This window comes from Egretta garzetta, unplaced genomic scaffold (genome assembly GCF_000687185.1).
Source record: "Egretta garzetta isolate BGI_Z169 unplaced genomic scaffold, ASM68718v1 scaffold1059, whole genome shotgun sequence".
Classification (NCBI taxonomy): Eukaryota; Metazoa; Chordata; class Aves; order Pelecaniformes; family Ardeidae; genus Egretta; species Egretta garzetta.
In genome coordinates, this window is record NW_009260829.1 from 27,578 (window position 1) to 27,963 (window position 386).

Here is a 386-nt window from a genome sequence, read left to right on the forward strand (position 1 = left end):
CTCGGAGGTGCTCATGCTGTCGTTGCCGCACTCCTCCTCGCTGAAGAACTGGGAGGCCACGCTCATGCGGGGGCTGGGGCCCTCGGCCCCCCCTGGCCCCGCCATGCCCCCCCCCTGCGGGCACAGCAGCGTCACGGCCTATAGGGGGCCTATAGGGGCCCCCTATGGCCCCAGGATCCCCTGCGGCGCCCTATATGGCCCAAAGATGCCCCATACAGCCCCTTATGATGCCCAATATGGCCTCTGTGATGCTCTATACAGCCCAAAGATGCCCCATACCACTGGGCCCCCCCTGGCCCCGCCATGCCCCCCCCCTGCGGGCACAGCAGCGTCACGGCCTATAGGGGGCCTATAGGGGCCCCCTATGGCCCCAGGATCCCCTGCGG

The 386-nt window shown here is 68.7% G+C and overlaps 1 protein-coding gene across 1 annotated transcript in view; it reads right to left on the reverse strand.

Moving 5' to 3' along the window:
- The window catches only part of SYMPK (symplekin), a 13,437-nt gene extending 13,280 nt beyond the window's left edge, over positions 1-157 (reverse strand). The window contains 1 exon segment of the mRNA XM_035902333.1: positions 1-157. Within this exon segment, the coding sequence (XP_035758226.1) occupies positions 1-105 (105 nt within the window). The 5' untranslated portion in view covers positions 106-157.
- Positions 158-386: the final 229 nt, after the last annotated feature.